Source organism: Littorina saxatilis, linkage group LG12 (genome assembly GCF_037325665.1).
Source record: "Littorina saxatilis isolate snail1 linkage group LG12, US_GU_Lsax_2.0, whole genome shotgun sequence".
Taxonomy (NCBI): Eukaryota; Metazoa; Mollusca; class Gastropoda; order Littorinimorpha; family Littorinidae; genus Littorina; species Littorina saxatilis.
This window is the reverse complement of record NC_090256.1, coordinates 77,251,204-77,273,153: the sequence shown is the minus strand read 5'-3', so window position 1 is coordinate 77,273,153 and position 21,950 is coordinate 77,251,204. Positions and strand designations below refer to the sequence as shown.

The window sequence follows — 21,950 nt, the reverse complement described above, 5'->3', positions numbered from 1 at the left end:
CCACGAAGGTTATATCGCGACGAGGGAAAGGGGGGAGATGGGATAGGGGAAAGGGGGGGGGGAGATGGGATAGAGCCACTTGTTAATTGTTTCTTGTTCACAAAAGCACTAATCAAAAAATTGCTCCAGGGGCTTGCAACGTAGGAGAATGCAAGTTTCCAGTACAAAGGACTAAACATTTCTTACATACTGCTTGACTAAAATCTTTACAAACATTGACTATATTCTATACAAGAACCACTTAACAAGGGTAAAAGGAGAAACAGAATCCGCCAGTCGCCTCATACGACATGCGGGGTGCAGAGAAAATAAGGATGTGGAAAAGAAGACTTTTGGTAAGTGAAATAAAGGTGATGGATCCAGTCAGGTAGAAATAAGACAACAAGAAAAGAATTGGAAAACTGCAGGGAATAGTAGGGAGAGTTTTCTTGGAAGGAAATATAGGTGAAAGGACTGGTAAGGCAGAAATAAGACAAAAGAAGAGAAGAAACAGAACCGTTAGTCGCCTCTTACGACATGCTGGGTAGCATCGGGTAAATTCTTTCTAGTCCCAACACACATACACACACATAAGCGCGCACGCACACACACACACACACACACACACACACACACACACACACACACACACACACACACAAGTAACCAATGAAGCATTTTTATTTCTTATGGCAGCACTTTTCAGGAACATCATACATGAGCATTTGTTTAAATGATTGTTTCTCTTGTTTTCATATAGTGCCACGAATGAACTAACGCTTTCTAGGAATGTCAATTATGAAAAAGCAAGCAGCCGCCGCACAGCCACAGCCAGCAGCGATCCACAGAGGGATGGACACCAGTCGGGTGACCTCCTCTAGAGGCCCCAGGCAGGGGAAGATGGTGATCAAGGCTAAGCTGCTCATGGCAGACACGATCGACATGCCAAGGCCCACACGCGCTGAGCCTTCTCGTGAGTCTTTCTCCACCTGCAGAATAAGACAAGGAAAACAGTTATCTCTAGATACGATGACCTGACTATGAGAAGAATTAACACACACACGCACACGCACACACACGCACACACACACACACACCCACACACACACATACACACACACACACACACACACACACACACACACACACGCAACAACAACAACAATTGGGAAGGATTTATCTAGAAATGATCGTCTGAAAAGCGTTGACAATACTGGACACGAACACACACACCTTCCTCTTTTGACAAACTAGCGGATTGTGTCCCTCCCAATACATTGCTCTAATTGGTTGATTTATCGCGTCAAGCGTCAACAAAAGGATGAATTCTATACTCATGCGTCATGCCGCGCGGCCGACCCATTATGTTTCCTCGAGACACGCCACCATTTTGTATTGCGCCACAAAAAGACTTATTGTGGGCCATCACTATTCGCCAACACATGCTCGCGCAATTAAGAACTGGCTTTCAAAACCCAACACCCCTCCGTTATTAGCGGTATGCATCTAACGTTTTGAATTAATCAAGGAAATAAAAAGGGGGGGGGGGGGGATTCTGTTCGTCAACACATACTTGCACTATTAACAATTGGCTTTTAAAAAAAAACCACAGCTCTGTAATTGGCGGAATGCAATTACCATAAAAGCGACGTTACACAAAGACAAACTTATACCTCGGCCTGCATGACGTCATTGATGACGGCAAACGGGGTGACGTGGGTGCACACGCGCTGAGTTCCAGCCACAGCCATGGACCAGAAGAAGGCATCCACTCTTGCTGTCAGTATCATCAACACTAGGGACCCACTCATTGCAAGCTGGATCAGCAAGAACTCTGCCTTGTAGCCTGCAAAGGAACACCAAGGACCATTTTGAAAACTGTGGTGAGTCAGTGATCTACATAGCAGACAAAGATAAGTTAGAGTTGTGTGGACACAGCCCCATGACACCGAAACTAAAAACAAGTCGCGTAAGGCGAAAATACAACATTTAGTCAAGTAGCTGTCGAACTCACAGAATGAAACTGAACGCAATGCAACGCAGCAAGACCGTATACTCGTAGCATCGTCAGTCCACCGCTCATGGCAAAGGCAGTGAAAGTGACAAGAAGACAAGTACTTGCGCTGATAAGGATAGCACGCTTTTCTGTACCTCTCTTCGTTTTAACTTTCTAAACGTGTTTTTAATCCAAACATATCATATATATATATGTTTTGGGAATCAGGAACCGATAAAGAATAAGATGAAAGTGTTTTTAAATTGATTTCGAAAATTTAATTTTGATCATAATTTTTATATTTTAAAATTTCAGAGCTTGTTTTTAATCCAAATATAATATATTTATATGTTTTTGGAATCAGAAAATGATGGAGAATAAGATAAACGTAAATTTGGATCGTTTTATAAAGATGTTTTTTTAAATTTTCAGATTTTTTTAATGACCAAAGTCATTAATTAATTTTTAAGCCACCACGCTGAAATGCAATACTGAAGTCCGGGCTTTGTCGAAGATTACTTGACTAAAATTTCAACCAATGTGGTTGAAAAATGAGAGCGTGACATTGCCGCCTCAACTTTCACGAAAAGCCGGATATGACGTCATCAAAGACATTTATCAAAAAAATGGAAAAAAAAAACGTCTGGGGATATCATACCCAGAAACTTTTATGTCAAATTTCATAAAGATCGGTCCAGTAGTTTAGTCTGAATTGCTCTACACATACACACACACACACACACACACACGCACAGACACACACACACAGACACACACACACACACACACACACCACGACCCTCGTCTCGATTCCCCCTCTAGGTTAAAACATTTAGTCAAAACTTGACTAAATGTAAAAAGCAAGTCGCGTGAAGCGATATCAAAACATTTAGCTAATCTTTCGGCCTGAAACTAAAAGATCCACACTGCAAACCAGTAATCACCGAGACTACATGTAGTAGTAAGGCTTGGCTAGCGCAAACCCGAAGACCGTGACGGATTGCGCTAATCTTAGTACCTACACGTTGCATGCACCGATTTTCTTGAGAACATTTTCAGAGTAAACATATTATATCTATACATATATATATACATATATAATACTAGAGGAATACCCGGCTTCGCCGGTTTTTATCCACCAGTTTGTGCCCGGGGTCCACCTGAATATGCCCACCAAATTTGATGCAGAATATTTACGATATCACAAACAGAACTCTACAATCCACAGGTGTTGCTTTGCGAGCTATAAAGAGCTATAAATATCTCACAACTTCTAAGGCGCACAACTCGGCAGAGTCTGCTGTGAAGGGCGGCGGTAGTCTCCCTGTCACACCCGCCCCATGAACCGAACCATGGATCCTCCAAGCTTAGGTCCCTCCCAGATTCGTGGAATGGGAACAGCACGAAAATGATTCAGTGACCATAATGCCATTCATGATCATATCATGTCAAGTCCCATTCATGTTGACGACGCCGAATGTAATCGAGTGCCGAAACACCATAATCACCTTTGGAGGCGAAGTCCACTCACACAGGAAGGAGACATTTAGAGCTTATCTCTAAGCCCTTTTTAGTCTGTTAAGGCTTCTCAGAGGAAGGTCAGAACATACCGACAAATGATGATAAAATCGTTTATTTAACGTCACTCTGTAAAAACATTGGCGACATTTGTTTTGGATTAAGAACACACACAGGCACGCACACAACCTTTCCCTTTACGTACAGTGGTTCACCACCCTCCCACCCCCCGCACACTCTCGCTCATCTAATTAAAAATGGTATTAAGAGATACTTGGATATAGAATGGTATTCTTAAAAGTTCTGATAAAAAAAAATATATAGTAGCTGTATGAGAAGCAATGGCGTCAGCCGCAGCAAAGTCTCTTCATATCCAGGGACCAAGTGGGTGCGTGTGCATAAGTCCAGCGATAAGTTTGGGACCTTGCCACCCAAGGTCTTTATCAAAACTTAAAAGATAGCTTAATTTTTCCTTTGAGGTATTTGGCAGGATATTTCTATTTGAGTTTATAAACTGAGTCAGGGGTTGAAAGTGGCATGAGTTCAAATCACACTCCAAAGTCAAATGAGCAATGGTGAGGTCGGATTGACAGGTGCATTTAAGCTCCAGAAATTGTTAGTTCCCAGCTTCTGCCCTTAGGCGGTTAATCCTTTTTATTACACGTGGGCATGCATTATAGGTGTTCATCTGTTTTGATGGGGCTTCCCGAATGAGCCAGCCAGAGCTTATAGCCGTGTGCATATATTTGTTCCTCCATTCTCTCCAGAGAAGAGAGTCTGTAAGGCTACTGATCTCAGAAGCAGACAATGGCAGGTCTACCTTCTTTAGCGGCTTTGTCTGCTTTCTCGTTGCCAGGCACGTTCACGTGTGCTGGACACTAGACCAGGTTAATCTCGCTTCCTTTTTTATAATTTTATTTGCCAGCTCCTTTATGGCAATGACAAGATCATGTCTTTTTGATCTTTTGTTAGATCTTAATGCTTCAATGGCTGCTTTGGAGTCAGAGAATATAGCTATCTTTTGAGGAGGAGTGTTCTTGAGATTGAGATGAACAAACGACATGCAGATGGCAAGGAGCTCACCTGAGAAGATCGAGTTTCTGTTGCACAGTTTAAATTTCCCAGTCAGGTCATCGCTGGGGATTACAAAAGCTGCGCCAGCCTTCTTGCCATCCAACACTGACCCGTCTGTGTAAACATGAACATGGCCTTTGTATACAGTATCAATGTGCTCAAGGGCTTGTATCCTGAGTAATAACTGATCATCCTTTGTAGCTGTGCAATATTCTGTGTCAAAATTCATTTCTTTCATTGTCCATGAGGGATCACGAGATATGCATATGGGGTTTTGGGCCACATCATTTGGGTCGACACTGATTTCACTAAAGAGTGAAGCATTGAGAATTGAGCCAGTGAGGTAAAAGTAGTGCCAAAGTCGGCCTTTTTGTTTTGGACATGATTGTAATGCGGTTGTAGCTCCTCTTTTGTTGAGTTTTGCACTGTGTTGGCTCGAACATTGTAATCCGCGCAGCACTTACGTCGCCACATGTCAAGAGGGAGGAATCCTGCTTGGTGGTATACAATGGCCTGCTTTGAATGCCTTGGGTGTCCGAGGGCAAGCCGAAGGGCACGACATTCCGCTGACTGTAGCTTATCAAGCCATTTTCGAGCCGACGAGAAGTAGGCCTCCTGTCCATATGATAGTCTTGATCTTATAAGAGCTCTGGTGATGTTTGTTAGAATAACTGGGCACTTTGCCCATGGTTGGGCAGCCAGTATTTTAAGAAGGTTGATGATCTTATTTGCTTTGCTTAAAAGATACTTTAAGTGAGCAGTCCATAGTCCATTTGAGGTGAAAAGTACGCCCAGATATTTCACCTGCTGACTGGGTGAGACAACAGATTTATCTAGTGAGAACTGTATCTTTTCTCGATCTTCCAGTTTTCGGTTTGTAAAGGCAACGAATACAGTTTTCTCGGCAGAGAGAGTGAAGCCATTCTCCCGCATATAGTTCGCAATGTTATTTATAGCTGTTTGCCACTCTTTAGAGAGTTTGTGTTCTGTTTTATAGGTTTTGTTTTGATACTCTTTGCATAGAGCAAAATCATCCGCATAAAGCGTCAGTTCGGCTCCACGTGTTTTAACTGTCGATATGTCATGCAGCATAATGCTAAAAAGCAGTGGTGCTATTACTGAGCCCTGTGGCACTCCCATGTCAACTTTGCGAGTGGATGATTTGGCACCTTTATAATCAGTTTGAAAGGATCTGTTCAGTAGAAAGCTTTTTATGTATTGAAACATATTACCACTGATGCCTAATTGCTTCAATTTGAACAACAATCGTTGGTGCCATACTGTATCGTAGGCTTTTTTGATGTCAAAAAAGACAGCAAAGAGAGACTTCTTGCGTGAGAGAGCTTTCTTAATTTTGGAGGACAGTTTTACAATGTGATCCGAGACACCCCTGCCTCGACGGAAACCGGCTTGACACAGGGGTATTACCTTTTTTCTTTCCATTTCATCTTCTAGTCTGGATTTTAGTATTCTTTCATAGATTTTGCTCAGATGGGAGGTCAGAGATATAGGGCGCCAGCTGGAAGGGTCAGCTCTTGGTTTTCCAGGCTTTAAAATGGGGATCACAACCGCCTCTTTCCAAGCTGTGGGAATCAGGCCAGACTTCCAGCATGTTGAATAAAAATCCAGTAAAAGATTTAATCCTTGGTTTGGTAAATGTTGTATGACCTGATAGTTTATTGGATCAGAACCACAGGCGGATCGGACTTTTGTCACCGATGCTATAGCCGTTTTCAGTTCTTAAATGGATAAGGGAGCATTTATTTTTAAGGAAGGGTTGAGTTCTGGGTCGTTTAAGTCATGTTTATCCTCCCACTTCTTACGGAAGAGTTCCTGCTCACATAACAGTTTATCTGTTTGGCTTGCTGCTGCAAAAATATCTGCAAACAGTTCTGCTTTTTCAGGAAGGCTTTCATATTTTTTTCCTTCGTGCATAAGAGGACGTTCAGCCTGCTTGTGTCTGCATTTGAATTTCCTTATTTTGGTCCACATTTTTCCAGCATCTCTGTAATCGCTCACTTTGCTGGACATGTTTTCAAAATATTCTTTTTTTGCTTTGTCTATAATTTTGTCACATTGTTCTTCAGTTGATTTCATATTGTTGTGGTTTTGTGCAGACCTGAAGCGATCATACTTCTCTTTTGCAGTTCTTTTTAACCTGATGGCTGTTCTGCATTCTTCTGTCCACCATGGGCTCTGATCAGTTCTGCTGGGTCCGCTAAAAGGTTTTGTTTTGGGGATTGACAATTCCATTGCATTCAGCAGGTTTGATCTTAGCTGTTTATATTTGTTGTCGATACTTTCTTGGGACTCTGGATTGCCATCCAAGAGGGTATGTGCATCTGCAGACTTAGTGACAGTGTCCTTGAAAACTGCCCAGTCTGCCTTTTTATAATTGTATTTTAAGACTTTTGGACCTGGCTCTGTGTGTGGAAAACAGCCAGACCACATCACAAACAGAACTCTAGAATCCACAGGTGTTTTCCACACACACACACAAACACACACACACACACAGAAGCCGTATATATATATCGTATAAATATATAGAGATAGATGACAGTGTGGCTAAAAATTTATTCGACCTTTGCACTTTTACAGTGAGGACAACTTACGGCTGCATGGAAAGCGTTCTGGACACTACGGTGACCTTCTAAAAATAGTAATGTCGGAACGGGAATATCCGAAGCTGCTTCTCGAAGCCATACGAAGGAAGGGAGGTAAACGCTGAAAACATGGAGAAGATAAGGAAGAGTTATGGTAGTTGATCCCGAAACAAAATCGGTTTGCGCTGCGCGCTGAGAGCACGTATTGAAATATCTCATCGACCAGATTTTGTCCGGTGTGTATCAGAATATGGACACCAAATTTGAAGCAGATCCATCGAGAACTTTGGCCGTGCATGGCGAATACACACACAGACACAAGTCGTATATAATATATATATATATATATATATATATATATATATATATATATATATATATATATCCCATGACCTCCCTTCTTTGTCTCTGTTACTTCTTGACTTACTTGACTTATTCCTGTAGACTCCCTGTGGAGCAAAAAAACAACCTGCTACAGAAACCGCAACTCTGTTACTTCAGTATGGGTATATATGTTGTATTTTTATAGCTCAATAAATACATCATCGACTCCCAAAAATATATGATAGTGCAGATTCCGATTTGGGCAAAGGACTACTTTCCTCCCGACCTTTGACCTTGCGCAAAACAAATAGATTGTAATACACTCTTAAGGCTGGAGTATACACCTGAGGCCATATTTCAAAGTGGTTAGGCAGTTTTAAAGGTTTCTTTTTATGTTAGTTCAATGTTTGATTTATCAGGAAATAACAAAATGAATAGTGCTTGTCGCGCAAAATTTTTAGATAACGACTGAAGTTTGAGCATAGGTATGAGATTTTTTCACGCAAAACCTACTGAAGAAATTGTGATATTGTATTGTGAATATGTAAACAAAAAAACAATTGGATGATCACAAACTGAAGAAGAGAAATAGGGAAGCAAAATAGAACATCAAACATAGTGATTTTACAGGTGAATTTGGAAAAAAACCCTTATGTATCCATTTTTGAAGCCCAATTTGAAGCATGGAACACAGTCAAACATAAATTAAAAGTGTTAAAGTGGTTACAGTGTTCAGAAATAGTGTTAGATAACAAGTTGAGTTATCCCTCTTCACCACTTTTAAAAGAAATACACCTCTTGTCGCGCAAAATTTTGAACTGTGGTGCTTTTACTACCCCCACCCCCTTCTCATTTTTCAGAAAAGAGTGCATATTATCTTCCAAATAGAAAAGCAAGGTAGTCAGATGATCAAAACTTAAGAACAGAAATAAGGAAGCAAAATAGAACACCCAACAGAGTGATTTAACTGGTAAATCCAGAAAAAAACACTTTTTTACTCATTTTATAAGCTGAATTTAAAGCTTGGAAGACAGAAAAAAATAAATTAAAAGTGCTAAAGTGGTTACAGTGTTCAGAAATAGTGTTAGATACCAAGTTGAGTTATCCCTCTTCATCACAGTTAAAAGAAACACACCTCTTGTCGTGCAAAATCTTGAACTGTGATGCTTTTACTACTCCCACCCCCTACCCATTTTTCAGAAAAGAGTGCATATTATCTTCCAAATAGAAAAGCAAGGTAGTCAGATGATCAAAAACTTCAGAACAGAAATAGGGAAGCAAAAAAGAACACCCAACAGAGTGATTTAACTGGTGAATTCAGAAAAAAACACTTTTTTACTCATTTTATAAGCTGAATTTAAAGCTTGGAAGACAGAAAAAAATAAATTAAAAGTGCTAAAGTGGTTACAGTGTTCAGAAATAGTGTTAGATACCAAGTTGAGTTATCCCTCTTTATCACAGTTAAAAGAAACACACCTCTTGTCGCGCAAAATCTTGAACTGTGATGCTTTTATTACATCACCCCCTACCCATTTTTCAGAAAAGAGTGCATATTATCTTCCAAATAGAAAAGCAAGGTAGTCAGATGATCAAAAACTTAAGAAGATAAATAGAACATCCAACATAGTGATTTAACTGGTGAATTCAGAAAAAACCCACTTTTGTTCTTATTTTTGAAGCTGAATTAGAAGTTTGGAAGACAGATAACATAAATTAAAAGTGCTAAAGTGGTTACAGTGTTCAGAAATAGTGTTTGATACCAAGTTGATTTATCCCTCTTTATCACAATTAAAAGAAACACACCTCTTGTCGCGCAAAATCTTGAACTGTGATGCTTTTACTACCCTTGCCCTCTACCCATTTGAACAAAAACAAGTCGCGTAAGGCGAAAATACAATATTTAGTCAAGTAGCTGTCGAACTCACAGAATGAAACTGAACGCAATGCCATTTTTCAGCAAGACCGTATACTCGTAGCATCGTCAGTCCACCGCTCATGGCAAAGGCAGTGAAATTGACAAGAAGAGCGGGGTAGTAGTTGCGCTAAGAAGGATAGCACGCTTTTCTGTACCTCTCTTTGTTTTAACTTTCTGAGCGTGTTTTTAATCCAAACATATCATATCTATATGTTTTTGGAATCAGGAACCGACAAGGAATAAGATGAAAGTGTTTTTAAATTGATTTCGACAATTTAATTTTGATAATAATTTTTATATATTTAATTTTCAGAGCTTGTTTTTAATCCAAATATAACATATTTATATGTTTTTGGAATCAGCAAATGATGGAGAATAAGATAAACGTAAATTTGGATCGTTTTATAAATTTTTATTTTTTTTTTACAATTTTCAGATTTTTAATGACCAAAGTCATTAATTAATTTTTAAGCCACCAAGCTGAAATGCAATACCGAAGTCCGGGCTTCGTCGAAAATTACTTGACCAAAATTTCAACCAATTTGGTTGAAAAATGAGGGCGTGACAGCGCCGCCTCAACTTTCACGAAAAGCCGGATATGACGTCATCAAAGACATTTATCAAAAAAATGAAAAAAACGTTCGGGGATTTCATACCCAGGAACTCTCATGTCAAATTTCATAAAGATCGGTCCAGTAGTTTAGTCTGAATCGCTCTACACACACACACACACACACACACACACACACACACACGCACATACACCACGACCCTCGTTTCGATTCCCCCTCGATGTTAAAATATTTAGTCAAAACTTGACTAAATATAAAAAGTGCATATTCTCTTCCAATTAGAAAAATAAGTAAAAGTAACTGGACATTTTTAAAATACATCTTTTCTGTCAGTCCAAGGATTGCTTAGTCCATTAAAACAAACAGATTAGGATTTAACGCGCCCATATTAAGATAAAAATAACATGCTAATTGACATATCAGACTTTTTTATGCAATTTTTTTTTTTGTTTGTTTTGTTTGGTTTAACGCCCAGCCGACCACGAAGGGCCATATCAGGGCGGTGCTGCTTTGACATATAACGTGCGCCACACACAAGACAGAAGTCGCAGCACAGGCTTCATGTCTCACCCAGTCACATTATTCTGACACCGGACCAACCAGTCCCAGCACTAACCCCATAATGCCAGACGCCAGGCGGAGCAGCCACTAGATTGCCAATTTTAAAGTCTTAGGTATGACCCGGCCGGGTTTCGAACCCACGACCTCCCGATCACGGGGCGGACGCCTTACCACTAGGCCAACCGTGCCGGTCTTTTTATGCAATTACTACTGAAGATTTGTTTACATTTTACTGTGAATTAATTGATCAAAATTCAAGATGACTAATATAGGAACAAAATAAAGCATACAACATAGTTACTGTCCTGGTAATATGTATCAGTTTTGAAAGTCATTTTCAAGCATGAAACAGAAATAAACATAATTATGATATAAAGTGCTAAAGTGATTAGTAGGATGCGCTAAAACTTAGGTAAATTCAAGCTGAGGTATCCTTACCGATGGAAAAAAAAGATACACACCTTAATGCACAAAATCTTGAATTGTAATGATTGTACTACCCCTACCCCCTACCCATAATGCATTTGCTCTACCTATGAGACAAGTAAGTAAAAGCGACATGTCACTTTTAAAATATTATTTTTATGTAAGTTCTGGCTTGGAGAGAGAGAAAAATAAAATAAAAGTGGCATTTTGCTGATTCAGAAGATAATTTTTGAAAAGATGAACTATTAAATTATTTTAATTAATTTAGTATATAATTCGACTGTGTATATGTCAATGAATGAAGTCTTGTATGTCCACACATGAAGACGACTGATATAGGATCAAAATGTAGAACTCAAAACACAGTTACTTTGCAGTTTTATGTAAATAAAATAAAATAAACAATTTTGTACACCCATTCCGAAGTTACATTTCAAGCGTAAACAAAACACACTTCCATTCTCTAGCACTGCACTCCAATTTTCACAGATTCAAGGCAAATATTCCGAGATTCCCACAAAAGGACAGAAAATGGTAAAGATCTTGACACATTTGTTTTAATAGAGAAATAACAAGTACTGTACAGCCATTAGCTGTGTCACTGGATTTATTTGTCAGGCTGAAACTTAGCTGTTGTGTTGGTGTCTGCTGTGTGTGTCTGGGTCCAAAACAACTTTCACATTCTCATCTACACACTCACGTTACTCACACAAGTATACAATTCCACCCACAGAGGCGTTCGGGGAAGGGGGTCTCGCACTCGGGCGAATCACACCACAAAATATAACGAACACAGATTTTACTATTGAACCAAAAAGCAAATTAAATCATGAATAAATCAATCAAGCAAAACTGCCACACAATGACACACTCACTCTCGGTTCACACTGCGCTCTGGGCGCACACACTTGGCAGTACGAATACCGTTCCGACGCCGTTTGTCTTCGTGCAAGTCCAGCACAGGCACACGATTGTCCAATAATCATAATAATCCTCGTGAATGTCACAGCAGGCATAATAAGGTTACGTAGAAAAGTTCAAAAGGGTGCGTTGATGATGGTAATCCGGTACACACACACACACACACACACACACACACACACACACACACACACACACACACACACACACACACACACACACTCACACACACACACACACACACTCCGGTTTGGTAAGTTACCTGATAATGGAGGATGTAGATCTAACGGGGAGACTGATCAGACAGGAAGAGCAATACTTTCACATTTCCGATGTTCAGCGATAAACTTGTTTTCTTCGAGAGTTCGATCTTCGTGCGATTCTGGCGCGTTGTCACCAAGAACGTTAAAAAACAGGATATCATCATGATGCCTCTCTACAAAAACCAGGTCTAGGAACTCTTCATCTAAAGTCAGTCAGTATTAACCTCCTCAACACAATTCTCCTCTTGTCCCATAGTGATTTCTGCCGTCAAAGAAAATGTGGTTCTCAACTCACATGACCCGATTTGTCGTCTTCCATTGTGAAATCTACCCCAACTACGTGCATTGATCTGAGCAATAAAATGTAGATGCGATAATCTGCAAACATCTCTTCAACACAATCTGCATCTTGTCCCATCGTGATTTCTGTCGGCAAAGAACATGTGGTTCTCAACTCACAAGACCGAGTTGTCATCTTCCAGTGTGAAATTCAGATCTGCCCCAAGTACGTGCAATAAAATGTAGAAGTGATCATCTGAAAAAATGTCTTCGCGTGAACGCTCCCACGTCATCAGTTCAATGTTTTTTATCCAGAGCAGGGATGAACTCACTTTTTCATCCGCAATTTGTTATGTGTATCCGCAGACTGCTTTCCATTACTTGTCGTCTGTTTTAGATTGACTCGTAGGGTTCTTCAGCCAGGCAACAAGTGCTTGTTTACTGACACATTCTCACGCACGACATGTCGTAAATGCAAGTTCTGACGATTGTTTTTTATTGCACTGATAGAAAATGTCGATAGTTGTAAACTTCTGCCATTTCCTAATGTGTATTTCATTATTTTGCAAACGGATATGGCTAATAAGTGGATAATCTGTTACGACACGAAACGCGTTCTAAATCCGGGAAGGGAGGCTACTCCAGCGTACTTTCAGGTGTGTCCTAATACCTTAATTGTTTTGCTGCTAAAGAGTTCTATCCTCAGTTTTATTAACCCGTGCATAACACTAGTTTGAACAGTCGAACACTATCACAATGCCCATGGCTGCAAAACCAAACAAGTCGCGTAAGGCGAAAATACAATATTTAGTCAAGTAGCTGTCGAACTCACAGAATGAAACTGAACGCAACGCAACGCAGCAAGACCGTATACTCGTAGCATCGTCACTCCACCGCCCGTGGTAAAGGCAGTGCCCGTGGAATTGACAAGAAGAGCGGGGTATTCGTTGCGCTGAGAAGGATAGCACGCTTTTCTGTACCTCTCTTCGTTTTAACTTTCTGAGCGTGTTTTTAATCCAAACATATCATATCTATATATTTTTGGAATCAGGAACCGACAAGGAATAAGATGAAAGTGTTTTTAAATTGATTTCGAAAAATACATTTTCATAATAATTTTTATATATTTAATTTTCAGAGCTTGTTTTTAATCCGAATATAACATATTTATATGTTTTTGGAATCAGCAAATGATGGAGAATAAGATAAACGTAAATTTGGATCGTTTTATAAATTTTTATTTTTTTTTACAATTTTCAGATTTTTAATGACCAAAGTCATTAATTAATTTTTAAGCCACCAAGCTGAAATGCAATACCGAAGTCCGGGCTTTGTCGAAGATTACTTGACCAAAATTTGAACCAATTTGGTTGAAAAATGAGGGCGTGACAGTGCCGCCTCAACTTTCACGAAAAGCCGGATATGACGTCATCAAAGACATTTATCAAAAAAATGAAAAAAACGTTCGGGGATTTCATACCCAGAAACTCTCATGTCAAATTTCATAAAGATCGGTCCAGTAGTTTAGTCTGAATCGCTCTACACACACACACACACACACACACACGCACACACGCACACACACACGCACATACACCACGACCCTCGTTTCGATTCCCCCTCGATGTTAAAATATTTAGTCAAAACTTGACTAAATATAAAAACGAGTACCCTCCCTTGCATCGAAGCAGACGACTGTTTGTGAGAGTCTGTCACACAGGTCTGTCAGCAGTGTCGGTGTGGGAACTGACAGAAGCTAGGGAGCACAGATAATAGAAGCCCTGTCACATAGACTAATCACACAATCAATACACATTTGGCTCATGTTTTAAATGACAGTTTCGAGTTTGTTAGTCAAACTCAAAGCAACAACACTGGTCTGGTGAGGGAGTGACATGCGTAGCGGGACCGAGAAGCGTCCTTTACCTGGTTTGGCTTCGCTATCAAACATCGGCTGTTTCACGTATTTTGCGAGCAAGTCTACTCTTTTGCCTGGCTCTGCAGTAAGTCCACATTGGCGATGAAGGTATCCAAGAACTTAACATGTGTGCATTTTTCCGTAATCCAGTCATATTCCTTCAAAATGCAATCAATCGGCGGTGACAGACTTGGTGTCAGCAATTCGCGACTTCACCAACTTGGTCCCGTTTTCCTCACACCCATACCAGTTTAGGTTCATCCATGCAAACACACTCGCAAAACAGTTTATCACGTAGATACATTTCAAATAGGGAGCAAATGGTTAAATCTAAACCTACATATTTGTTCCCTAAAATTTGCTTCTCTGTCAATAAGCCTAATTGTATAATAATACGTTCGAGAAAAACAACGTGGAATCGATTCTGAATCGAGTAAGCCAAATGGGTGCCAAACCGGTTTCGCCCGTTCTGCCGACCTGAAACGCAAAACAAAAGAATTGTGCGCTTCAACTAAATTGATTTCTATACGACTTCATTACTTTCTTGCAACTTATGAACCTTTACTTAAAGCTTTTAAATGGTCTGAAAGTAGTGTTACCGCGTACTTATCGATGCACTCATTCGTTTTATTTTTTCAGCGACGGTCACTTAGTTTAAGGTTGCAAAAGGGCCAAGTCTCGCTGGCACGACTGTTTCACACTCCACAGATCGCAACAGTGCCGCTAGTAGTTTACACTTTGTGTTTGATGGTAGAATGGGATATACAGATTACAAAACTCGTGGTTTTTTATATGGCTTGTATTTCAGTCAAGACCCAGCGGGAATATCAATCGAGATCCACTCGCCAGAGGCTCGTGTCTCCCGATGATATTCATCCGCTGGGTCTTGACTGAAATACAAGCCATATAAAAAAACACTCGTGTTGTAACCTATACATATATATATATATGAGCCTTTGCCAAAAGGTGCCATTTCGGACCCATGTATTTTTGGAAAGCAAGTGTAATTAACTGGATTACCCCAACATGTTTACATGTATTGTGCTTTGAAAAAGTGAGTTTGATGAATGCTTTTTTTAATGTTTTGAAGCCTGTTGTTGTTGTGAATGTTAAATAAAAAATAAAATGTTTCAAACATACACCAGAAACGGCCCCGAAAATTTTTGGACATTTTGGTGTCCTCGGGGAATTTTTGATTTTTCATGGTCTGCATCACTGCATCGGTTTTAATCAGCGTATTTCATACAGTCTAAGCATGCAACTCTTTGTAGAATGTGCAACAATCGTAATTAGAACCAGAATTTACCGAAAACCTCGCCCAGTAAATACCCGGTTATTTTCGAAGGGCTCATGTCCGCAGACCAACTTGTTTACAGATTCGATTTTCGCCGGTCTTGGTGCTTTGAATGGCCGCCATTTTGGATGAAAACGATAGTTTCGTGTTCGAGGAAATAAAAGCAGTGTGTTGCATTTGAGTCAGAATTTGCGAAGTTATTGTATCTAGCAGCTAAAAAGAATCGATGGAGTTAATGTCCGAAAGTAACGTTTGACACATTTTGTTATTTTTGCAATTTTCACAAAGAAGTTTCGCGAGTATTTGATACAAAAGCGTGGAAACCACTAGCTTTGCTTCTTTGGCGTTTCCGGTCACCGATTCGATTGAAATCATGGAGACGACGAGCCGTAAAGTTGAGAAAATATTGTACTGTCTGTTCAGGGTAAGGTGTAGATCTATACGTAACGTTTGACACTTTGTAGATCTAATATGTTTGACACATAATTTGCCCATAATTCTTCTCCCAACGAATTGAATTAGCTTATATTATCCCATGACCTGCCTCTTTATCTCTGTTAGCTGAGGAGGTGATTATTCTGAATATTCCATCACAACCATATGGATATCCTATGGATATCCCATCACAACCGAGTTTCGATCTCAACTGTCATTGGTCATTGTCTTTGATTTCAGAGTACAATTGAATAATTTATAGAGGTCATCTGCATATTCAGAGTTTACAGATGGACTACTTTATACATTTAGTCAAGTTTTGACTAAATGTTTTAACGTAGAGGGTGGAATCGAGACGAGGGTCGTGTGTGTGTGTGTGTGTGTGTGTGTGTGTGTGTGTATGTGTGTGTGTGTGTGTGTGTGTGTGTGTGTGTGTGTGTGTGTGTGTGTGTGTGTTTGTGTAGAGCGATTCAGACTAAACTACTGGACCGATCTTTATGAAATTTGACTTGATAGTTCCTGGGTATGATATCCCCAGACTTTTTTCTTCATTTTTTTTTTATAAATGTCTTTGATGACGTCATATCCGGCTTTTCGTGAAAGTTGAGGCGGCACTGTCACGCCCTCATTTTTCAACCAAATTGGTTGAAATTTTGGTCAAGTAATATTCGACGAAGCCCGGACTTCGGTATTGCATTTCAGCTTGGTGGCTTAAAAATTAATTTATGACTTTGGTCATTAAAACTCTGAAAATTGTAAAAAAAAAAAAAAATTTATAAAACGATCCAAATTTACGTTCATCTTATTCTCCATTATTTTCTGATTCCAAAAACATATAAATATGTTATATTTGGATTAAAAACAAGCTCAGAAAATTAAAAATATAAAAATTATTATCAAAATTAAATTTTCGAAATCAATTTAAAAACACTTTCATCTTATTCCTTGTCGGTTCCTGAAGAGAGAGAGAGAGAGAGAGAGAGAGAGAGAGAGAGAGAGAGAGAGAGAGAGAGAGAGAGAGAGAGAGAGAGAGAGAGAGAGAGAGAGAGAGAGAGAGAGAGAGAGAGGGAGAGAGAGTGAGAGAGAGTGAGAGAGAGAGAGAAAGAGAGAGAGAGAGAATGAGAGAGAGAGAGTTTGTTTGTTTGTTTGTTCGTTTGTTTGTTTGTTTGTTTGCTTAACGCCCAGCCGACCACGAAGGGCCACACACACACACACACACACACACACACACACACACACACACACACACACACACACACACACACACACACACACACAGAACCCGACGACTGAATATGTAAGTGATCCACGTGTGAAAACCAAAACATAACAGCGCGATGACAGCCAACATTTCTATCCCCGACTGACAAACAGTAACACTGCATGCAAACTGACTTGGGTCAACGATCAAACCAGCACGGCCCGAACTGAATTTGTTGCGCTGCCATTATCGTGCGCAATTCTGGTAAAAATATAAACCCGGTATGCCGAATTGAGTATAACGAAAGTCGATGTCAAATATACACAAGGATATTTTAAAATGACTTTCAAAATGTAAAAGCAGATAGCAGACCTTTTTATAAGCAATTTGAATGACTGAATGTCTACATACAAGTCGAATGACGCCGTCCATTATGCTGAAAAATGGGAACTAGCTATGCGCATGAATTCATTGACATGAATTTCCGACTGCGGAGGCTTTTGGCAAGCTGAAAACAGGCACGGGCAGGTTTTAGTGGAAAAAGTAAGTGTTTTTAATGAAAACGTCGGAGTAATGGGATAAATAGCTTACACACTCCGAGTTCTGATTATCTTGCATATTGTGTAACCTATATACAACTGCTTGCTACTTTTGGAGGCAAATTTGATTGAAGAAAAATTCGATCCTCTGTTTTTGTTAATATCCGTGTTACGATTCAGGAGGATACGTTCATATCCGTGTAACGATTTAGGAGGAGACATTTATGTCTTTGTAAATATTGTAGCCAAAGCTGAAGAAATGCTTTTGGGTTAGCAGGGGGAAGGAATATTTTCATGAGATTGTTTTAACACCACCCCCCCCTCCCCAACATAAAAAAAAAAATCAAAGTTTTTTTTTTTTAAATTTGGATTTTGCTAGGATTTTACGTACAACTAATTAAAAAAATTCGATTTGATTGAGAACCTTGTTCCAGATGTACCTAGACATTAGGTTAAAACTGTATTCTAAATGTCTGTTTGAATATTGTAGTTATTTTTGACATTTTCATTGATTTCATGTCCACTGACTCCATGTAACACGTGACAGGTAGAACGCAGATTTGACCTGTTTTGAACATGATGTTACTTTTTTTGTGGTGCTTTGATGTTCCATAATTACCTAATCTTCAAAATATGAATGTATCCTAAAGGTCTATTTAATATCACAGTTGTCATTTATAACATTTTGAATAATTTCATGTCCACTGACACAGTGTAACATGTGACACGTAGAATGCTGTTATGACTTGCTTTTAACATGTTTTGCTATTGTTTCTGTTTTCATATTCCATAAATAACCTAATCTTTAGATTGTAAATGAAAAGTTAGTGTATGTATAACATTCTGGTTGTTATTTCAAATATTATGAATATTTTCATGTCCATCAATATTTTTGTAACACGTGACACCTACAACAACATGTTTAACTAGTTTGAGCAAACTGTAACAACTTTTAGGGATATTTTTAACATGTGTCAGTGTTTCTGTTGAAGTGCTATATTTTATTTTAGGGTTTATACTTCTTGTGGTTACTTAGCAGAAAGTATCAGTTTTGACTTTTATGATGTTTGAGCGTTTTGCGACATTACGTGACACTGCATTCAAGATTTGGCTCCAAATGTACTTTTAAAGACTGATAATGCTTCTGCAGGGTCTGTTTACTAGAAATAAATCATTACCAGTTGTATGAAATGATATTAATGGCTTCTGTGGTCAGTTTTGTTGCACATGTGGCTTTTCTCAAAATTGGCGTTTTGTGGCATATTATCAAACCGTACACATTTCCCAAATGCACAAACCATTCTTTTATTACACAAATGTGTTCATCAAAGACTAATGTATCACTTAAAACACCAAAAAAAATCAACTGAAAAGGTTTAGTTTGTCACAAATGTCCAAGCACCCCCCCCCAGCACCTTTTGGCAAAGCCTCATATATACGACTTGTGTCTGTCTGTCTGTCTGTTCGCGATGCGTGGCCAAGGTTCTCATGGATCTGTTTCAAATTTGGTGGCCATATTCAGGTACACCCCGGACACAACCTGGTCGATGAGATATTTCAACACGTGCTCTCAGCGCGCAGCGCTGACCTGATTTTGACTTTTCTCTGGATCCATTTCCAGTAACTCTTCCTTATCTTCTCCAGTGTTTTCAGCGTTTATCTCCCTTCCTTCGTGTGGCGCGCGGATATTCCCGTTCCGTTACTATTTTTAGAAGGTCACCGCACTGTCCAGAACGCTTTCCTTGCACCCCTAAGTTGTCCTCACTGTAAAAGTGCAAAGGTCGAATCAATTTATAGCCACGCGAAAAATACACTGTCATCTATCTCTGTGTGTGTGTGTGTGTGTGTGTGTGTGTGTGTGTGTGTGTGTGTGTGTGTGTGTGTGTGTGTGTGTGTGTGTGTGTTTGTGTGTGTGTGTGGAGCAATTCAGACTAAACTACTGGACCGATCTTTATGAAATTTGACATGAAAGTTCATGGGTATGATATCCTTAGACTTTCTATATATATATATATATATATATATATATATATATATATATATATATATATATATATATATATATATATATATAAATTTATAATGAGAGCGCTGCTAAAAATGCCAAAATGTGCACTCGATCGCTTGTACTTTTAAAGAAAAGTTAAATATAGAATGACGTCAAGAGCGAGAATGCATAGAAATTACGTCATGAGCAAGGGAGATCATCCTTTACTCTGTGTGTGTCTCCACCGCCTACATTCCAACAAGGAATTTTGAAAGCAGGGAGCACACTAGAGGTAATGGAAGAGGTGGGGGGAGGGGGTAAGAATTAGATCTAGAAAGAACTCTTCACAGACAGCCTACTGGAGAATCAAACCCTTTCGGAGCCGATTGCAACACTGAACAAGAATAACCCGAGGAGAGTTCTACAACCTCAAAGGATTGAGAAGTCACCGAAGTGCATTTAAGGGCATTCTCATAGAGTGCTGAACCTGAAAAGGTCCGTTTTTGTTTAGCCAAGACTGCTACCGGTTTCGAGCTGAGAAGCTCTCATCAGGCAGTCTCTTGGCATAAAACAGAGAAGAACTCTCAAACTTCTATGCAAAAGAGAAAACCACATTTCTGTGGTAGGCCCTCTGCATAGACGAGAATCTTTCTTTGATTCCCCTGCAACTGTCAGTGAAGAGTATGAAAGTTATATAGAAAGTTATAATGAGAGCCGTATATATATATACGGCTTCTGTGTGTGTGTGTGTGTGTGTGTGTGTGTGTGTGTGTGTGTATGTGTGTGTGTGTGTGTGTGTGTGTGTGTGTGTGTGTGTGGGCAACACCTGTGGATTGTACAGTTCTGTTTGTGATGTGGCCGGGCGGCTATAGTGTGTCTGTATAAACTGGCCTTCCTCTGAGAAGCCATAACAGTTTTTAAAGGGCTTAGAGATAAGCTCTAAATTTCTCAATCCTGTTTGAGTGGACTTCGCCTCCAAAGGTGATTGCGGTGTTTCGGCACTCGGTTACATTCGGCGTCGGCGACAGGGATGGGACTCGACATCATATGTTCAGGAATGGCATTATGGCCACTGAATCATTTTCGTGCTGTTCCCATTCCACGAATCTGGGATGGACCTAAGCTTGGCGGGTCCATGGTTCGGAACGGGGGCGGGTGTGATAGGGAGACTACCGTCGCCCTTCACAGCAGACTCAGCAGAGTTGTTCGCCTTAGAAGTTGTGAGCTATTTATAGCTCGCAAGGCAACACCTGTGTATTTTAGAGTTCTGTTTGTGATATCGTAAACATTCTGCATCAAATTTGGTGGGCATACTCAGGTGGACCCCGGGCACAAACTGGTGGATGAAAATGTTCAACACGTGCTCTAAGCCGGCGAACCGCTACTCTGTCTCGCGATCCACCCGGCTAAGCCGGGTATTCCTCTAGTCTTAAATATTTTTGGTATTTAGGAATTAATGATTAGCGTTCTCATGTATAGGCTTAATTGGGTTTTTTTCTGTTTTTCTTGTGTCCGTTTACGATATTTTTTATTTATTGTCTCAATCTTTATGTCTTAGTTTTAGCAGGGACAGATTTTAAGACTTAGGCGTCAGCCTAAAATCTCCATCCAAGTTGGGTAATAAAGTTAGTTCGTTCGCTCTCTCTGTCTTCAGACAAAACCACACAAGTAACAGAACCGGTTTAGCAAGCAATAAAGCAGCCATTTTCCAGTATTATGTTTGGCTCTAACAGTTGTAATACTGTTCAAAATTGCCGCAGGTATCTGCATAGCCCCTACACGGGGCATAATTATGTGATAACTGTAATTACTAACTATTAGATTTGTCTTATTCAGAGTGGTTTTTGGACAGGAGTTACTGGTCATAATTCAAATTGGTATAAAAATGGATCAGATCTTGCATATTTTGTTCATTTGCGGATTGCCTGAAACACGGTTTTTCGAAAATATCTCGCAATCTTCAAATACTTTAACATGTTAATAAGAAGACAAAAGTTCGACAAAAGTATATTTTAATTCAATTTGCATTTAATTAAGCCCTTACTCCCTTTCTTTTTAAGTATTTCTCAAAAAAGACTAGTTGTAATGAACACAATGTTTCCCCCTTTCAAGGCCTTCGAACAAGTGTTGTTTTTAAATGCA

The 21,950-nt window shown here is 39.6% G+C and overlaps 1 protein-coding gene across 1 annotated transcript in view; it reads right to left on the bottom strand.

Annotated features, from left to right (window-relative positions):
- Window positions 1-658: 658 nt before the first annotated feature.
- The window catches only part of LOC138983204 (uncharacterized), a 27,336-nt gene continuing 6,044 nt past the window's right edge, over window positions 659-21,950 (bottom strand). Inside the window, exons 4-5 of the mRNA XM_070356616.1 lie at window positions 1,653-1,825; window positions 659-968 (exon numbers count right to left, since the gene is read on the bottom strand). Of these exons, the coding sequence (XP_070212717.1) occupies window positions 753-968; window positions 1,653-1,825 (389 nt within the window). The 3' untranslated portion in view covers window positions 659-752. The remainder of the gene's footprint in view (window positions 969-1,652; window positions 1,826-21,950) is intronic.